This window comes from Balearica regulorum, chromosome 3 (assembly GCF_011004875.1).
Source record: "Balearica regulorum gibbericeps isolate bBalReg1 chromosome 3, bBalReg1.pri, whole genome shotgun sequence".
Taxonomy (NCBI): Eukaryota; Metazoa; Chordata; class Aves; order Gruiformes; family Gruidae; genus Balearica; species Balearica regulorum.
Window position 1 is genome coordinate 30,496,817 of NC_046186.1, and position 19,262 is coordinate 30,516,078.

At 38.6% G+C, this 19,262-nt stretch overlaps 1 protein-coding gene across 1 annotated transcript in view; it reads right to left on the reverse strand.

Annotated features, from left to right (window-relative positions):
* EYS (eyes shut homolog) overlaps nucleotides 1–7,455 on the reverse strand; it is a 906,089-nt gene extending 898,634 nt beyond the window's left edge. Inside the window, 3 exon segments of the mRNA XM_075747398.1 lie at nucleotides 4,887–5,000; nucleotides 6,607–7,423; nucleotides 7,426–7,455. Coding sequence (XP_075603513.1) covers nucleotides 4,887–5,000; nucleotides 6,607–7,423; nucleotides 7,426–7,455 — 961 coding nt within the window.
* Between the last annotated feature and the right edge of the window lie 11,807 nt (nucleotides 7,456–19,262).

Genomic DNA, 19,262 nt, shown 5'->3' on the forward strand with positions numbered 1-19,262 from the left:
TCTCTTCAGGGCCTCAGTTCCCTGAATCACTCTGTGGAAACACAAGCCCCTAGAAAACGTAGTCTTAATTAAGGCACCCTAATCAAACATGATGTGAATGAAATGTTGTGAACTCGCTGACTCTGAATTTAAAACAATTACTAAAGAAATGTGTATAGTAGTTGAATCAGAGAGCAGGGAGATGGACTTCGCATTTTTATTTTCACATCTGGGTCCTATGTGACCAACAGATATTATGGGCATGGAATAGATATGTAGCCCTTTGTGGGGGATGGCTGCCAGCGTGGGAGAAAGAAGCAGATAATGCTATGAAAACATGTAAAAGTAGGTTGATATGAACCCTTGACTGACAGGGAAGAAACTTCCACCATGAATGTCACACTCTTCCCAGTGGAGACCCCGGGATGCTGATGACTTGCTGCAAGTCTTGCCCTCTTTCCTTGAGGCAGATTGGTGTATTGCCTTTGGAAACAAAGGGAGCACTGGAAACCTGAGCATAATACCAAAGTAAAAAATAGATAGTAGGAAGGCATTTTTGTATAATATTTTTAGGGGTATTATTAATAAGGCTTTGGGTATTAATTTGGGCTATGAGTGTTAGTATTAGACAAATTGAACTATTAGGCTGTTAAAACACTAATTGTATAAACAATAAATTCTTCTCTCCATATATATATAGTGAAGTGTTTTTGCAATTATGACCTTTTTCAAAGTACTCTGGCTGTAATTCACTGATTAAGTGAACAGACCATTTTAAACTAAAGCACCTGGATGATGGAAGCTCTAGCAAAGTGGCTCCAAGCAAAACCACCTCATTCTTATAGTATCTCCTGTCCCACAAGTGAGGAGGGAACTCATTATGGCCTGTAAAGAGGCTAATTGGACCATTGGGGAAGGCAGGAAATGTAGGTCTCCCTTACAGGAATATGTGAAAAAACCCAATAATGTCAAGTGCTCTACTGAGGGTTTGTTTTTAATCACTTCTCTTACCTCCCATCTTCCCACCTAAGGAGTAAAAAGCCCCCCAGATGAAGTACTGCTCTCAATCCACCAAACGCTGTCTAGCGTAAGCACACTAAACATTACCATTACAGAAGTAGTTAAGATATTGCTATTTCCTGTAGGTTGTGAATGAGTCACATTAATTTTCTGTCCATCCTCAGAACAGGGCCACAACATACATCAGAACTTTGGTTTCTGAGATATTCTCTTTGTTAGGGCATGTATAAAAGGTGCATTTTCTGGTGGATTCTGGGGCCTGAGGAGCCTCCCTCCCAGCTGCTGGAGCCCAGCCTGGTGCACTCGGAGACCTGGGAGTCCCTCTGCACTAGGCCAACAGATGCAGTTTTCCCATTTGCAGGCTCAACCAGTAGCAAAGATGAACGTTTATGCCAGAGACGCACACGTGCACAGGACACTAACGCAGCCAGCAACATAGCCTGCCCACAGACAGGGCACTGCCTTTAACAACACCCACATATTACACCACCACAACTCACATAAAACATATATACAAACAGCCAAATCCCAGTCCTCCTCTCTGACTGGTCAGGATTGAAGCTTGCTAGTGAAAACACAGAGCCCCTGACTCTCTATTTCAAAAGGACAGACACATTCATGGACCCTTTGAATACTAGCATCAGACCTCAGCTCACCTAATATTGATGCCCAGATGGCCCTCCTACTCATCAGACAGTGCAGCTTAAAGTCTGCTAATGAATTACACATGCACACATACGCATGTGCACAACGCACGTGTGCACACATGCACACACACCAGGTTACGGGAAAATATAAACATTCTAGTCTTCCCAGTGGCTTGAGTCCAGGCACATAGGACTTATCACTCTTGGTCCCCTCTATGCTTGCTGATACTGGGACTCTCACCTGCTCCGGCTGGCACCAGACACAGGAGCCACCATCATCCAAGGTCTGATGCCATTGCTGGCACTGAATTCAGTTACTGCAGACACACGCTCCAATGGTCTGTGGTGCCCCTTCTGCTACTGATGCTGAGACACTTCAGCACTCTTCAGCCATTCACTTCAGCTGCTGGCACCACAGATACTAGGACCACTGTCACCAAGTGGTCTAACTCCAGTTGCAGACCCCAAATTCAGTCACTTTAGTCTCTCCAGTTGCTGGCATGTGAACCTTACAGCACTTACAGATGGGGAGAGAGCGAGATTACATGGAAAGAGAGTTAAGAAAGGATTTAATAAGAAGAATGGATAGAGTACAGTGATTCGGTGCAGGGCTTAGTCAGGCAAGTGTACTGACCAGTGGCTGCTCACACACTACCAGCCTATTCTATACCTCCTTTCTCTCTATACCCACCCTGTCCTTGTTTTGCCCAGATCCCCTTCCTCTGAACATTCCTTAGTAAGTTTAAGGATGCAAATTCTGGTATGAATGGGAGTATTCAGTCATAAGAATAATGCCATGCCTAATGTTTGCTGTTTGTTATTAAGTTATGTTTAAAATGTTCTTTTAGGAAAGAGTGAAGACAGTTTTGAGACCCCAGTGAATGAACTAAACAATTAATAAAAAAAACCCCAAACTATACCTGACATGAACATACACGTTGCTAGTCCAATAGATCCATTCTATCATTGTGAACACAACAACTTGGACAAAGCAACCTTACTCATTTTTAATAAATACTTGTAAATAATAATTGAAATTATAAATATAAAATAATTTTATTTACTTCTAATCAATTTACAGTAACAAGAATATTTCATACTTTCATTCAGATCCTGTGAAATAGTTATTGCCAGTGTCTTACCTCATTTTGGAAAAAAAAATATGTCATAGTTTATCAGATTTTAAACATTATTTGCACATTGGCAAATCACATCTTGGCATTACGTTTGTGTTTTCTGTGCACAAGTTCAATATTTTAAAACAGAGGAATTTTTTGAATTTGCCAACTTCACACACTTAGAATAGCATTTGAGATACAAGATTCATAATTACAGAACTCATCTTGTCTGAGAACACGAAACAGCCATGTTAGAATAACAATAGAAAAATGTCTGGTTTTATAGGAAAAAGCCTGGCTTCATATGCTTTGGGTTTTTTTAAGTGACTATTCTTGCCTTAGTGCTAGCAAACACTTTTACACAGGAACACAGGAAGAAATGTAGACTTAAATCAACCACATTTAGTCAGAATATAACTGCAAAATTATACTGTATGTTAGTCATTCAGTCCTGTTGCAAGGTATGCTGATGTACTACATACTTTCCTGTTACAGCAGGACCTGAGGCATTTTATATCAGAGCAGGCAAAAAGAGGTAAATTCCTGAAAGTCTGCCTTCTCTTCCTCTGATACTTATTATGCTTTGGAATAAGAAAGAATTTTCCATTTTCTTCTAGTTATCGGGAGAGTAAAAAGGGAGCTAATTCACACTCATAGCCTCCTTTTCTCCTTTGCAATCCTTATCAGGTACCTGGAGAGTAGGTTGCAATGATTTCTGCCATCCACAAGAGTTGAGTGTATTGAACTGTTTTCATGTCATTATGGTTTGGGTTTACCGTATCTAGAATGGTGTTCCTCCTGTCTCCTCCCGTCCTCTCCTTCATTAGGTCAAAATTGCAAGGATACAAAGGATTTTTGTGGGGACAATTTCAAAAGCAATGTGCCTGCACAATTTTGGTGAAAGGGACAAGAATAAGTGTTCTAAAAAGATATAGAACATGCATGGGGGAAAAGCTAGTTCTAAAAAACTTTACTAATGGACTTTCCTCCTTTGAAAAAAAAGAGGGTTTTTCAGTTTTCTCAGAATGATGCTGACCATGATGCCCTCTACAGTGAAGGAAAGGGAGGAAAAGTAGAATAATATAAAATGGATTTACTAGGAATTTAGGATTAAGTATATCTATCCCATTTTAAAAAACAGAGTTTTACACAGACTTAACTAAAATGCCAACAAGAATGTTCAGTCTTTCACTATGAAAATAAAGATTGGCTCTTGGATCCTTCTTACTCCGTTAGGCTTTTCTTTTTCTTCGTCTTCTTTTTTTTTTTTTCTTTTAACTCTGCATCTCAATGTAATGATTTGTTTATATTCTATGATTGTCAGGGAAAACTGATGCTTCCAAGAATGAGACATTTTAAAAAGTTTTATTGTCGTTGGATGTTCAAGTGCTAGCTTTATGCTGAGCTCATTCTTAAAGAATGTTCTTTTGAGTATTGCTACTTCTCTTCTACCAACACAGTAAATCTCTGCTGTGAAGTATGAAAATGAATAGTGTTTTAGGTTTGGCTGCTATCCTGACCCCCAAGAAAAAGTGTTTACAGTAGGATGGCTTTAGATACATTTTCTGATTCAAGCTTTTCTCATGAAAGCATCTTATTTGTCCAATATATCACAAGTAAACCGATTAGCTTCTGAGAGTTGGGGTTTTTTTTAATCAAGACACACCACTAAATCATGAGATTATTGACTCTTTACATTATTTCCATCTTATTTTTCTAGCACATCTATTAAGAGAATGCTGAAATTATGAATACAGGTGTCATGATCATTCTAAATCACCCAGCAAGAGCTTCTGATCCTATTCTTGTGAACTCTGTATGTGAGAACCAGTTAGTGATTATGAGTCTTCCTTTGTCATACTGCCAACAGGAGGAAGGTACTCATGGATGGGATCCAGTTATGAAAGGCCTCTATAATTTATAAGGTTTTACTTTAGTACACGAGTATTTTAGAGTAGTCACATGGAAATTTTTTTATATTACAAGACCTATTTTAAAAAAATCTGTGGAAATTACAAACTGTGCAACAATCACCTTATTTTAGGTTTCTGTAAAGCAAAAGTTCACACCATTATAACACAGGAAGTGTTATTACAAGACAGGAAACAAAGGTGTTTCTTACCTGTATAGCCCTTGTCACATTCACAAAGAAAAGTGTTTGGAGTAACATTACTGCAGTTACCATTGAAACACGTATGTGGCTGGCACTGTCCAACTATTTCCGTGCAATTTTTACCTATTTAAAGGGGATAATAGGAACATTGAACTTTAGTGAATATTTTTTTCCTGAAATGTCAAATTAGTATGTAAAATAAAACATTATATTTAATAAATAGGTGGATGGATAGATACATATTTGTGTTAATGTTGGTTGCTAGTTTTCACCAAAATTAATGAAATTCTAAAGCAAGACAGAAAAATGTTCAGCTGCTGTAATATGAGCTATTGTGCTCAACCTCATCTGCGATATAGTTACAAATTCACATACAGCTTCAAATGCAGAAATGCTATTAGTACTCTAGTATTTGTTTCTTTGTGACACGAATCTAGCTTACGGTTTCTTCCAGCACTGTGAACAAAAGATGTTCTCATGTGGAGTACAATTTAACTGAATTTTTCTTAATATGCAGCTTTCTGGAAATTACAATTCCAATTATAAGTTGTTTATGCTATTACAGCATATGGGTCTAAATACTGTATAATTATGCTTGCCACTTGATTTGTTGCTATGACATTATTCACACTTCAGCAACTTTTCAAATTTCTAATAGACTTTATATTATGGGAGACACTTTTTTCCTCCCTTATTCTTGTGTAGCCATGTCCATAATATGTGATGGTATAATCTCCTAGTTCTTCTTGTTTACATACAGCTTATTTACTGAACCAATATTGCCAGTACAAAATTATGGCATTAGCCAACACTGTCTCATATAGGCTAAGAGAATATTTTAAGGATTTCTTGTTGAAAACATTAAGCATGATGATTGCTTTTAACAGAATTGCTTGTGACTCTTTCCATTAATTTGAATTAAAGTAATACCAGGCACTTTTTGATACTATTATTATTTTCAACACATTTTACACAGCCCCCAGAATTCACAAAACAAACAGAAAACATACTGAACACCATCAATGTTTTCCACTATTTTACTAAACTTTGAATAATTATAAAAATGTTTTTCTCATCACATTGACTTATTCATACCTGCATAATCTTCTGTTTGCAAATGCATTAGTATTGAAATTATTATGCAGTTTTAAAAGCAATTAAAAATAAATTACAGCAAACTTTCTGCAACATAACCTTCATTTCTATGTTCTATGAACCTCACTGTTTCTCGACTCATCAGCTGTGTTTCACAGCATAACATGGCTATTGTGAGAGCAGAGAGGTGAGGTCCATCAAAGGAACATTGCTAGAATTCTGCTCCAGAAGTACAGAAAGTGCTACAACAATCCTTTTTGTGATGTGAATTAATATTTCTGGTACTTTCCAAAGGATTCCCAAACAGCATTAGTTTGAATGCAGGAACAATATAACCATAATTTCCTTCATCCCCTTTTCTTCCTCCATGAAATGGAGACAATGGTTAGGTAAGAATGTATCTAATCATGCTGTATTCTCCAGTACTCCAATCCCAAACCCAGATTCAGTATCTCAAATAAGTTTTGGGTAAGTAAGTACTGGAATATTTCCTAGATAGAATTAAGGGATTTTTTTTCATTTGTGAAATATTTAATTTGATGACAACAGTATGTTTAGCAAACTCCTTTTGAAAGGAACTTTGCAGTGCAAAACAATCTGTGTAATATTTATTCCTAGAGGGGAAAAGAAATACCTGAAAATTGTGGAGGACACGTGCATTCGTAAGAATCTCCAGAAAGTTCTGATTTCTCGGTGCAGGAGGCATTGTTGTGGCAAGGTTTAGTGGAGCACATATCAAACTTCTGGCAGAATCTTCCAGAATACTGTGAGAAACAATGGCAATTATATTCTTTTTCCCAAATATGGCTTAGACATTTTCCATGCCCAGAGCATAATGGTGCATTTGGAGACTGTTGGCAAAACTGCTGCTTCACGGTTACGTTCAGACGAAGGCCCATGTTGCACAATAGCGGGCCTCTCTTATAAAGCTCTGCAAAGTAATGAGTTCCAACACCAAGCCAGTTAGGGTCAACTTGGTGAAGTCCTCGTATCTGGCAAACAAAAATCAACTGCTCTTGAAGAAAACCAGCTTTAGGGCAGTTAATAAATTCTTCCTTGGAGACATTTACCAAATTCATTCCATAAGACTGAAAGGATGGCTCAGAGGAGATGAAGAGATTGTCACCTAACTGAAGCTGTAAGGGGCATATCTGAGGGATACTGAGATTTTGGTCTGAGATTTCCCCAGTAATACTTTTATTCATATTCCAGCATTCGGTGTAGAAGTCCGAGCAGATATTTTCCCTTGGTGTCCATTTTATTATACTGGGTTTTGGTTCCACTCGCCATTCAGCAGTCATTTGCCTCTCACATATTACCTGCCCATTTACAACGCATAATTGAAGAAAGCACACTAACATGCGAACTGCTGATTTTGCAGTCATTGTTTCACTTGGCAAATAGGTGTTGTCTGTCACAACTGCTTCATTACTGAGGATAGCTTCAGAACACTTGTTCCCTAAGATTCGTCTGTATTTTCCATGGCAGTCTAGGAATTCAAACAGAGAAAAATATTTCTATTTTCACACTAAATATAGTTGAATATCAAAGCCTCATTACAAAAATAGAAAATATGCAACAAAGCAAGGTCTACATCTAATTACACTGATGTCAATCTGGAATAAGCCCAATTAACTGATCAGAACCACACCACTGTAACTAGTCAGACCTTTCCTATTTCTATTCCTACTAAAGATTTTATTTTCATTTAGCTAGTCATTTTACTTGTGTATGGAAGAGAAAGAGAAACACTTTCCATTTCTGTCCCTCTCTTGACAAAAAGTAGTGATAACCAAGTTAAGATAGGACATCTGTGGTAAAACTTAGAAGTAAACCAGAACATCTAAACACTAGTCATGAGTTTTAACTATAGATGCTTTCTTGATCATTTATCATTAATTTATGATAAAAAGTAGATGTACTGAAGATGTAGGCATGTGAATTATAGTTTCAATGAAGAAAACATACAAACACATATTCAATGCTTTTATGCTCACACACACTCAGCAAAACAATTAAATCCTTAGTTTTCAAAGTATATATCTATAAACCAAAGGTCCTTAATTATATGTTTGAAGTTTTTGATGTATCACAGTCAAAGCAGAAAAGCGCTTTTTTTTTTTTTTTTTTTTGGTGGCCTTTCAAAATATCTGGCAATTTTTATTCCATGGAAAAGAGTGATTACAGAAAAGAAAGAAAACCATAATAAGATTATCAAGCTTATTCTTGGAGTCATGCTGAAAATGATGAAAATACAATCTGATGTTTAATACCTTAGAAATTGTCAATAGATTTGAGTCAGCAACAGTTTAATTAGTCTTAAATATAAGGGTTTCTTTCTTCCTTTTAGTTCTGTAATGCTCTTTTTCTCAGTATATTTATCTTACACTTTAAGTTACTGTCCTCTCAACTGGTATTTACAAATGAGAAAATTACTGTAAAGAATAAACTGTATCTTACACGAGAAGCCATTTAATAATTTGTAAATTGTTTACATTGTTTTCATTTTTACACAACATATGGAATGACATGTGGATGTATATATTTCTACACCTACATACACCTGGTCTATCTCTAAAATGCACATGGATTATGATACCACTTTAATTATATCATTTCATGAAATGTCCTCATCTTCCCCCGTGTACTTCAAAAGTATTTTTTAGCATACTTTGAACTATGTTGAAAGATTGAAGTAGCACAGGAAATAAAGATGCTGTTTCTGGAAACCTTGACCTAGAGAATATTAAATGACTCAGTGAGCTGTTAAAAATTATAGGATAATATCAAAGGGTGATATTCATTCAGTCTCTCCTATTGTCATCTAAATTGGGGTGAGAATATCTAAAACCTAGCTGTCTTGTTCATAAATTGCTGTGCATGTGAACTTTTCCCAAAGACCTTTGTGCAGCAGAGTGACCAGCACTGTTTAAGCCTTTGAAGATACCAGAAAAGGTGTGAACTATGACTAACTGGTAGTAATAATATCAGACTTGAGGCTTAGAATAGTAAACTCACCAGGGGTAGAAACTAGGTTTTGCTCCCCCTCCCAGAATAGTCTTTGGTTTAATTTAATTACTGAATCTCAATTCTACATTCAAACAGTTGAAGTTCTCTAACCACCTATCTCCACAGCCAGGCAAGTATGCTAAATTCTAATTTCTCTCTGTCTCTGTACTTCCACCCCTGGGAGGTAATTCCCTGTAGAAGAAAAGAAAGGACATGGATCTGCAACAAAACTACTAGCCTTTTTATAGAATACTTATAGTCTTTCTATTTTGAGACCATTCCATTATCTTCAGAATTTCATGATGTTCAATGATACCATTAGATAATGTGCTATCAAATGTGTAGTTTGGATCATTTAGCATTTTTTTCTTTTAAGGTAACAGTGTTGACCTTTTATATTCATTATAGCTGCTATTACATCTGTCACTATTATCAGGTGTAAAAGTCGATGGTCTATATTACTGTATATTTAGAAATCCTACATTCAGCAACCCATCTTTATATACGTTTTTCATAATGTGATTTTCTCAAGGGTTACTAAAATAGATGTTTATAAAAGGTTATTTTTCTTTCAGACACTTCAAAAAGCAAACTATTGTATGTCTAATGTAGAAGAATTCTTGCCCACTTATAATGTATTTTGCCCTTCATTCCTGTAATTATGCACAGTTCTCGTATCATATACAGGCTTCATTTTTACTGATAAATAAAATGTGCTTCCTCACAATATTTGTATGGAAGAAAGCTTGTGAACTATTTTAAAAGAAGTAATATCAGTAGTATAACAGTTTATACTCTGTCTTCACTAAAATCATTATTAGTCTTCATGCAACTGAAATAATATTATGGGAATACTAGAATTACTAATGTTAAGTAAACAAATACATTCTGTAAAAGCAGTGTTAAAAAGAGGGGAAGATGGAAAACAAATATCAAGAGAGAACAAAGATTGTTATTTTAGCAATAAAATCAAGACAAAAAAACCCTTTATATATTGAAGAGTATAAAAAGTAAAGATCTATGCATGAAAAGTTAAAATATTAACATAAATGACTTACTTAGAAAATCAACCAAGAAATTAAATATTTGCAAGATGTTGATGCTATGTCATGAGGCAGAATGGTGTCGTGAGATGAAATTTGAAAGTGATTATGATAACTGTTATATTTTAGGTCTGCTTTAGGCAAGGAGAAAATCTTCCTATCTATAATCCCAGATGATTCCATGCAATTGATGAAGACTAAGAAAAGTCCAAAACTGGTACTTGTATGGACACACAGTAAGATACTTGAAGAAAATCTAACTCTTAAAGTCATAAAAGGTTGAGTGAAAAGCAGCACAATCCTCTATTTTGTACTAAAGGAGAACTGAAGCAGAAAGGTTTATGCAGGACCCCAGTGAAGTCATTTAAAAGCAAAATGAATCCCAAGTTATTTGCATTCCAGTCCAGTATCTTAAAGATTATGTTTTCTTTCTATTAATAATAGTTATTAAATACTAATGACAAAAATACAGTACATTTTAAGTGAGAGTGGAGAAATACCCACAGAAGATATCTGACTCTAACAACCTCTCAGAAAAAAAGAATATAGCAAAGAAGGGAATAAATCAGAAAATATTTAGGTACACGTCCCGTCCCACTCAGGGGGTGAAGGTGAGGTTAACTTTTTAATTCTCTGTGCGGTAATCAGAAGTAATGACAATTACTTTAGAGGTTCAAACCAATTATAAATTTACTTAAAACTCAGTGGAACTACAAAAGATAGAGGCTTGGCAAAGGTCATAACAATGCTCAAAATTTAGAAGAACTATGAAAGGTAAGGGTTCAGTAAAATGTGTGACAATATTACCCTAACATGCTGAAAATTAAGTTAGAGACAGAGTGATAGGAAAAGAAAGAGAGAAAGAAAAGAGAGAGAGAGAGAGAAAAGATATCACCACGCTTGAGTCCAGCGATGTGCTCTGCTCGTAGTTGTAGTCTTCAGGTGGTGGGCGTGTGCCAAAATCTTATGTTTCCACTTTTTATAACCCGATGTGCCCGCCCCATAGGCGGGGGTCTGTCATCACTGAGCAGGTGCAGTTTGTGCTCAGGAATGTTCAGAAATGTTCTAGAAATGAGTCAGTGGGTTGTGGGGGTTTGGGGGCTCAGTCCCCTCCCCCCGCTTTCAGGGCTGACCAAGTGAGTGGTGATCTGTCACAGGCACATGGCACACAGGGCACAGATGGTCATTGTTTACATGTTTCAGGAATAGAGGAGTGGTGTCACAAGACATTATCCTGCCTCTGCAGGCTCCATTCTTCTTCAACACTCCCCGGTCATCATCAGCCCATCCCTGTCCATGTCAGGACGGGTGTTTGCGACATTCACTTGTTATCAGGGCCTTACAGTACATCATATCACCACGTTGGGGCCAGGAATGAACCTTCTCTTGACACCTCCCCACATGTCACACACACATTTTGTGGACTGTCTGTGCTTGAGGTCAGCTCTGGCACAGAGCTCTGGCACAGTGCCTCTTGTACATATGCCTGAGCTCCTCTGGCTTGGTGATGGTTTGGCACAGGTGGGTTTCCCCACCACTCTTTATGTCACTCCCAGAACCCTCAGGAACCATTCGTGAGGAGCACAAGGTGATTCATGGCTTGATACCACTACAACCGTGATACTCTAACACAGTCCCGTGTGCATGTTACACACTACACAGCTCACAGTTAGTTAATTCTATGTGCTCAACATGGCAACATACCAGTGTAAGGACTAGAAACCTGCCAAAAAGGCAGTACAAGAAGTCACAGAGGCAAAACAGGTACTCGAACATCTATGTCTCCTTTAAAATGCCATGGTTTCCCCTAAATAAAACAGACATTATTTTTGCCTGTCGTCTTTGTTATAGTTCTCTTTCTAAGATCATGATGAAGCCCCTACCATGACGGTGACCATGACTGTGACCTGTTGAGGTCAGAGAGACTATGAGAACATTAAACTAAACAGTAATGGGAGATTACAGCTACCATGTACATTGGGCAAGTAGCATAACACAACATAATTAAAGATTAAAGATTAATTTTTTATGTAGGATTAATTATTGATTCATGGACCAGTAGTTTAGAGAACACAAAAGGCACAGCAACCGTTGCCATGATTCTAGTTATATGTACTGTTTCAGAATAGAAGAGTGTCTCTCTAACAGTGGCCACCATGTACTTAGATTCAAAATGCTTGCAGAAGGAACAAACATAAAAAATGTCCACAGTTGTTCTCAATTCCTAAAAGAGAAACTACTGATGCAGTTAATTTGTTAAGATGAGGCTTAAAAAAGGGCAATGGTGTTAAATGCTCATAGAAAAAGCAGAGATTATCTCAGGATACTGTATTGGAGACAGAGAAAAAATATGTACAATTAATCAGGGCTTGAAAATATCTAAGAGGAAGCTGGAGTGGCTAAACTGGAGGGTGTGGGAAGGGGAGCAAGAAGCAGACCTTAGAATCTGCAATCCTCTATAAATGAATGAAATAAACCCAACACAGACTGTGGTAGGTTTATAAAAAACACTAGAGGGAAGAAAAGAATTTGAAGAGCAAGTACCAGTATCAAAACCAACAACAAATGTCTAGAAAGAAAGCAGTAGTAGACAGCCTAACAGAGAGCCTCCATGACCAACAGACATTCTGGGTACAAAAGGAACATTCAGGGACACATTTAGAAAAACTAAATTATATGTCTTTATACTCACTATGAAAGAGTTTGATAAGCATTGTACAAAGAATTTGTTGGGCTTGGAAGTGTTAACAGAAGACATTTAAAACAAACTAGAGTCAACAGCAACAGTGAACCAGGCCCCATGAAATATTCAGTTCTAAGGGAGCTCAACAATTTAATAGGTGAACTTTTTTTTGTGTATAACCTCTTACTTAAAACTACTTCAGTATGAAACGTTGGGGAAGAGTCAATATGACTCCTGTAAAGCAAAATCAGGCCTCAAGAGACTTGTTGGAGTTCTCTGAGGATCCTTCATAAACAAAATATTAAAAAATCACTCAAAATTGGGATTGTGTATTTGTCCGTTAAGGTATACTTGCTGCAGGATAAGAAGGAAGTAATGTATTTTATATAATTTAAATGCAAGAACTGTCTGTAGAAGAATCAAAACACATTAGTCCTCCTCCCAGTTGAGTACCCTACTATGGTCTTTCTTAATGACCAGTGAAACCTGAGTTATTTTCTGTTCAGTGTTATCACTACTTTTGGAGGAGAATTGAAAAGTGGATTCCTGTGAATCTAGTTTATCTTCTCATTGGTGATAGGATGAAGGAAAATTTCTTGTTCGGGAAAGAAGGTTCAAGATACTGGTGAAGCAGGCACACTAGGGAGCTGGGTGTTTACAAGTCTTAATGAGTGGTCACAGGCTTCCAAAGTGATGACAATACTTTCTAAGCACTGAAGCACACAGAGTTTGAGGCAAGCCAGAAAGTCATTGGGATGACTGAAATCAGTGAGCTGCACAGTGCAATAGGTAAGAGCTGTTAATAAACCCTTTCTGTGTATGTTCTGTCTTCCTTGATTTTCTCTGTTCAAAAGCTTATAATCAAATATGCTGTTTGAATAAAACATGGCTTTGTTTCTTAGCTTAAAACCTTTGGGGGAGCTTGCTTGAATGCAGAGCATGCCTGTAGAAAGTAAATCTGCTTCTCCAGTTGATGAAGGATATGTCAATGTGCTTGTCTCTGTCAATATGCTTGATGCAGCACCTTTTCCTACATTCTCCAAAGAACTTGCATTGTCCCAGGACCTACACGCTGCTGTGCTACTGGTGCAGTGGCACAGTGGATCATATTCACATTTGATGAAAACTGTGGTCACAGTACAAACTAGAGAAGAAAAGGACATAGTCAGAAGTTTATATCTCAAACGAATCTGAAGACAATTTCACAAGCTACTGAGAATAGTATTCTGTCTAGTCCCAATGACTTCACTCCGCTGAATTTTGCAGGTTTGCTGCAATCATTGATGATGCTTATGGAACCTGGGGGAAAAAAACATTGCTAGAAATATTCATAATGGAAATTGCTAAGGAATGCACTGTGTTCTTGTGGTAAAATTACTTTCTAATATTCCTTAATCTACATACCAATTGACATAAGTCATATGTAGTTAATTGCACTACAGCTGTATTAAAAGAGATAAAGTGGCAGTGGTTTTAAATGTGTTTTGTCCTTTAACACTGTCATACTTGACAACACAAAGTCCTCAACAATGGACAAGAAGCTTCAAGCTCGTTAATAGTTATAGCACTTTCACAGAACAAGGTCCTGAAAGTGACCATAAGTGATGATGATGAAGAGCACTGACATTCATTGAAGCATTGAAACATGTATGGAATGTTTACTTCAGTTACATTCCTTCAGACAGCTTTGATTAGTGGTGTATGAAGAATGAAACAAAACCAGAATGAGTTAGAACAGGGTACACATTTCTTTTGCCCACTGTGGTGGGTTGACCCTGGCTGAGGGCCAGGTGCCCACCAGAGCCGCTCTATCACTCCCCTCCTTCTCTAGACAGGGGAGAAAAGGTATAACGAAACGCTTGTGGGTCGAGATAAGGACAGGGAGAGATCATTCACTAATTATTGTCACAAGCTAAACAGGCTGAACTTAGAGAGGGAACTCATCTAATTTATTACTAGGCAAAACAGGGTAGAGGAATGAGAAATAAAATCAAATCTTAAAACACCTCCCCCCACCCCTCCCATCTTCCCGGGCTCAACTTCACTCCCGCTTCAACCTCCGCCCCCTCAGCAGCACAGGGGGACGGGGAATGGAGGTTACGGTCAGTTCATCACACGGTGTTTCTGCCGTTTCTTCATCCTCAGGGGGAGGACTCCTCTCATCGTTCCCCTGCTCCAGCGTGGGGTCCCTCTCACGGGAGACAGTCCTTCATGACCTTCTCCAACGTGAGTCTCTCCCACAGGCTACAGTCCTTCATGAACTGCTCCAGCGTGGGTCTCTTCCATGGGGTGCAGACCTTCAGGAGCAAACTGCTCCAGCGTGGGTCCCCCACGGGATCACAAGTCCTGCCAGCAAACCTGCTCTGGCGTGGGCTCCTCTCTCCATGGATCCACAGGTCCTCCAGGAGCTTGCTCCAGCGTGGGCTTCCCACAGGGTCACAGCCTCCTTCAGGGGCCTCCACCTGCTCCGGCGTGGGGTCCTCCATGGGCTGCAGGTGGAATCTCTACACCCCCTCATCCTCCCTCCATGGGCTGCAGGGGGACAGCCTGCTTCACCGTGGTCTTCACCACGGGCTGCAGGGGGATCTCTGCTCCGGCGCCTGGAGCACCTCCTCCCCCTCCTTCTTCACTGACCTTGGTGTCTGCAGATGTTCTCACATCTTCTCACTCCTCTCTCTGGCTGCAAAAGCGCTCTCTAACTGTTTTTTCTCTTTCTTAAATACGTTATCATGGAGGTGCTGATTGGCTTGGCCTTGGCCAGCGGCGGGTCCATCTTGGAGCCGGCTGGCATTGGCTCTATCAGACACAGGGGAAGCTTCTAGCAGCTTCTCACAGAAGCCACCCCTGTAGCCCCCCCGCTACCAAAACCTTGCCATGCAAACCCAGTACGCCCATCATCATGCTACCTTTGCTTTTGGTATTCAAACTTTGAAAATATTTAGTCAAGCCAGTAAAGAACATGCAAACTTTTTTAAAACGGAATCAAGATTTTCAACGAGAATGCATAAAAAGTATGATGGGCAATGTGAAACTGTAAGAGGAAAAACTTCAAAAGAAAAGCGTAGCTTTATTTAGTTATTGTGTATGTACAGACTTGATATGTGGATCGGGAACTAAAGCCATGAATATTTGTGTTCTGCCACTGACTACCATGTTTACTGCTGGATTTGCCATGAGGTTTCTGCTTCTCCTGGGATAATATATTTCCAGTGCTCTCCAGATAGTATCACTTGTGTTGCTGATTTTGTTGTTCAATGCAGAAACTATTTGTTTTATTAAGTAATACTTAAGAAGGCACATAGATTTGCCTTCTATGTTCCTTTTTACTTTTTTCATATTGAATACTCAACTGTTCTAAAACATTCTCTACTGTACAGAGTGTTAATGCATTGTGATTCATGAATGAGGTGTTACTGCTTTGAAAACTTAAAGACAGACTTTAGAGATTTTTTCTTAATTAATGCTTCTACATATCAAAAAATACAAATATTAGAATTTAATCTATAAATCCTCATCAGAGAGGTGAGATGGTCAGTGAATAGTTCTTCATTCCTTTTATTTTGTGTCAAGAGTTTGCTTATCCAAAATAATTGAATATTATATGCTAATTTTACTTTTCAGAAAAGTTACTTGAATTTTCTTAGGGAAACAGTACTCTTTCTGTAGAACACTGAGCAATTAAACAGTTTGAGATAAAACTACTGCTAATGTAATTAAATTACATATGATGATATCAGCCCATTTTATAATGCAGCAAATCAGAAAACCTGTGAATTAGCTAACACTCAGCTTATTGGAATATTTATACTAGTTTCATTGAATTTGAATTGAGACCTATGTGAATGATAGATAAAACAATCAAAAAAAAAAAAAGAGAAAGTTACACATTGTGCAGTAGTGAGCACTGTACCATAGTACAGTTAGACCATGAATGTTAGCATTTCTCAGTTGAACAGATTATTATACCGTGAAAAATTATGTTTGTGAAACTATTTATATAATGCCTGATTTTATACTAAATCTGACTTTTGGTGTACTTCTACCTTTTTGTTTTATATCATGCAATGAAGTTATTGTTAAAATTAAAAAAAAATGTACTGTTATCTATAAATATTTTCAATATGTTTTTCATTCTTCAACTATACTTAAAATCTGACTGAAAAATCTAAATGCAGATGGATAGTTGATTGTAACTTGTCTTTAAAAGCCTGAAACTTTAATGAATATATCCTCAAACAGAATAGTAGTTATTCAAATTGCTAGACTTTTAGAAAAGATCAATTTCAAATAGCAAACAGTTTCTTACAAATCATAGAATCATAGAATCATAGAATCTTTAAGGCTGGAAGAGACCTATAAAATCGCCAAGTCCAACCATCAACCCAACACCACCATGCCTGCTAAATCATGCCCCAAACTGCCATGTCTACACATTTTTTGAACACCTCCAGGGATGGTGACTCCACCACCTCTCTGGGCAGCCTGTTCCAATGCCTGACCACTCTTTCGGTGAAGAAATTTCTCCTAATATCTAATCTAAATCTCCCCTGATGCAGCTTGAGGCCATTTCCTCTAGTCCTGTCGCTAGTTACTTGGGAGAAGAGACCAGCACCCACCTCACTACAACCTCCTTTGAGGCAGTTGTAGAGAGTGATAAGGTCTCCCCTCAGCCTCCTCTTCTCCAGGCTAAACAACCCCAGTTCCCTCAGCTGCTTCTCATAAGACTTATTCTCCAGAACTTTCATCAGTTTCATTGCCCTTCTCTGGACATGCTCCAGCACCTCAACGTCCTTATTGTACTGGGGGGCCCAAAACTGAACACAATACTCAAGGTGTGGCCTCACCAGAGCCAAGTACAGGGGGACGATCACTTCCCTACTCCTGCTGGCCGCACTATTCCTGATAGAAGCCAGGACACTGTTGGCCTTCTTGGCCACCTGGGCACACTGCTGGATCATACAGCTGGCTGTCAACCAGCACACCCAGGTCCTTTTCCACTCGGCAACTTTCCAGCCACTCTTCCCCAAGCCTGTAGTGTTGCATGGGGTTGTTGTGTCCCAAGTGCAGGCCCTGGCACTTGGCCTTGTTGAACGTCATACAGTTGGCCTCAGCCCATTGATCCAGCCTGTCCAGATCCCTCTGTAGAGCCTTCCTTCCCTTGAGCAGATCGACACTCCCGCCCAATTTGATGCCATCTGCAAACTTACTGAGGGTGCACTCGATTCCCTCATCCAGATCATTGACAAAGATATTAAACAAGGCTGGCCCCAAGACTGAGCCCTGGGGAACACCACTTGTGACTGGCCGCCAACTGGATTCAACTCTGTTCACTACAAATCTCTGGGCTCGGCCATCCGGCCAGTTTTTTATCCAGTGAAGATAAAATATATATAAAAATAAAAAATAATTACAGACATTTCATAAATAACTTTGTCTTTTGATCTTGTTTCTAGGATTTTTCAATACTTTTTTCTTTTCTACTAGGAAAAGTGGCATATTTCTAAATTTAGAAAGTAGTCACTAAGGCAACTCATACTAAATTAAGATCAGTTGTACATTAACTACGATGTAGGTGTATTCTTAAGAATCTCATTCTTCTATGTCTTTTACACATGCAGTATTCAAAATCCGGAACTATATTAAGGATGTAAGTCTCTGGTGCAGAGTAAATTGATCTTTACTGCACTAGACACCCAGATCAACAAATCAATATTACATTGTTTCCATTTCTTTGAGGTTTTTGAGTTCCTATAGCAGGTATTTTATAGGTGCATTTACAGTAACTGTTTCATTAAGATCAGAAATATACTTCTGAAGCCAACTCCAAATCATCCCCTCTTAGCATATTTCTGTTCGCATAATGCAGCAATCTCAGAACAAGTGAACTTTCAGATGAAACAAACCTGAAATAAACACTTCAAGAATGTATTTAGTGCAGTCCAGCCACTAATAGATGGCTGTGCCATATGTGTAGGGCTAGTCTGCGGTAACGCCCCTGGAAGAAGAATAGAATGAGTTTCAGGTAGCGCTATCAGGTACCTTCACTGCTTGTGCTAGTTTTGGCTGGATTAGAGTTAATTTACTTCATAGTAGCTAGTATAAGGCTGTGCTTTGGATTTGTGCTGAAAACAGTGTTGATACTACAGGGATGTTTTTGTTATTGCTGAGCAGTGCTTACATAGAGCCAAGGCCTTTTCTGCTTCTCACACCACCCCACCAGCGAGGAGGCTGGGGGTGCACAAGAAATTGGGAGGGGTCACGGTCAGGACAGCTGACCCTAACTGACCAAACGGATATTCCATACCATATGATGTCATGCTCAGCATATAAAGCTGAGGCGAAAAAGGAGGAAGTGGCGGGGACATTCGGAGTGATGGCATTTGTCTTCCCAAGTAACCATTATGCATGATGAAGCCCTGCTTTCCTGGAGATGGCTGAATACCTGCCTGCCCATGGGAAGTGGTGAATGAATTCCTGGTTTTGCTTTGCTTGCGTGCACAGCTTTTGCTTTACCTATGAAACTGTCTTTATCTCAACTCGTGAATTTTCTTACTT